Here is a 1,537-nt window from a genome sequence, read left to right as displayed (position 1 = left end):
TTGTATTGTTGTGAGTATCATTGCCGAAGTAGCTCCCATGTTATTAGTTTTAATCGTATCAATTCACGTTCATAGTGTAGTTCTTGGTGACCACATTTGAGAAAATCCTTCCGTTTGGTGGGAGCAATTGTAGAGTGGCTCCAGAGCACACACACCTCACCAAGGGCGAGGATTACCAGACCTACAAATTGAAACCACCTATAGACATTGTGTTTGATTATGCAAATCAGGAGTCCTACCTTTCCTTCTAGTATTCTACTAGTACATTTCCATCTACTTGTTCCTGATAGGACGCTTCCAGGGATCATATTGAAATTCTGAAAAAACTGCATTGCTATATGCCTGCTTATACACAGTAGATTTTTCCAGTAGGCAGAGAGGTGTTGCCCTGTCGCAGTCCATTGGACAATATAAGATGTACATGTTTCTAAAGATAAACATTGATCGTAGTTTCTTTAATCGTTCATAGATGCATCATCACAAACTCTATACACTGCACAAACACACGGGTCATCTTGATTGTTGATTATAAAATTACTTAGGAGTGACCAATCAGGAAAAGCAGCCGTGTTCAACATTTACCTGTTCACTAGAGAACACACAACTATTTGACACGAACAACACCATTATATGATCTTAAATTGATGGAACAACATGCAAGGCGATTTTGCCATCCTTACATTTTGGGTATAACATGCATTATTTTTTACCAAGAGCTTAATGCGATAATCACACTTTCAAATCATACTATAACAATAAGACCGAGTAGCACAATGCCTTTCCAAGTGCCCCTCCACTTATTTAGCCATATAAGTGTCGAAGCTTATGTAGAGCGATTGACACCTGCCAGATGCTTATGGGTAGTACATCCGATCATCAAGAGCAGTTGTTTGGCATGGTGAGACCGCACTTACCGGGTAGCGCCATGGCGCGGTTTGCATCGATGTGGTACATTCTCAGCCATATGCCGGCGATGCCCTTGTAGCGGCAGATGCATGATAGGTTGGCCTTCCCAAGGGCAGCACAACACTCAGCTGATGGACTGTCCGTCGGGTTATTCACTGCCGCCGCGGGCTGGCAAAGCTTGAATTCATCATTTGACATGCCGCAGACGCCATGAACACCCTCTAGTGCAGCGAGGGACACTGCCATGACAAGTAACAATGCCGCAACCATTGTGTGTGACTTAGCCATGGCTGCTGGTACTATTATTTTGTATCTAGTGGATGGCTAGCTGAGATTTTGGTCTTACCTAGATTTTACTTTGGGAATGTGTGAGATGAATGTTTGGTGCGTGGCTCTATTTATAGTGGCAGGCCGCTATGTTCATGAAGTGTGTGTTATGCATCAAGCAAGAACTTAGGCGCGCGAAGTGCTGCCCACATGTAGAAGCACAATCGTCTTATCATGAGAAAAAAGGAAAATGCACTTAAACCCACTATGAACGATAACGACTACCATAGTTGGCAACAGAGATATGTAATGAAGCATTACTGATTTCTTTTGTAAGATTGGTGCAAAAATCTCCATAATGCAA

At 42.6% G+C, this 1,537-nt stretch overlaps 1 protein-coding gene across 1 annotated transcript; it reads right to left on the bottom strand.

Moving 5' to 3' along the window:
* Nucleotides 1–607: 607 nt before the first annotated feature.
* On the bottom strand, nt 608–1,288 carry LOC125533973 (putative lipid-transfer protein DIR1). Its single transcript, XM_048697290.1, has one exon. The coding sequence runs from the start codon at nt 1,192–1,194 to the stop codon at nt 877–879; it is 318 nt and encodes a 105-aa protein (XP_048553247.1). The 5' UTR covers nt 1,195–1,288; the 3' UTR covers nt 608–876.
* Nucleotides 1,289–1,537: the final 249 nt, after the last annotated feature.

The sequence above is a fragment of the Triticum urartu genome, chromosome 2, assembly GCF_003073215.2.
Source record: "Triticum urartu cultivar G1812 chromosome 2, Tu2.1, whole genome shotgun sequence".
Lineage (NCBI taxonomy): Eukaryota > Viridiplantae > Streptophyta > Magnoliopsida > Poales > Poaceae > Triticum > Triticum urartu.
The sequence above is the reverse complement of the archived record's forward strand: the minus strand, read 5'-3'. Positions and strand labels throughout refer to the sequence as shown.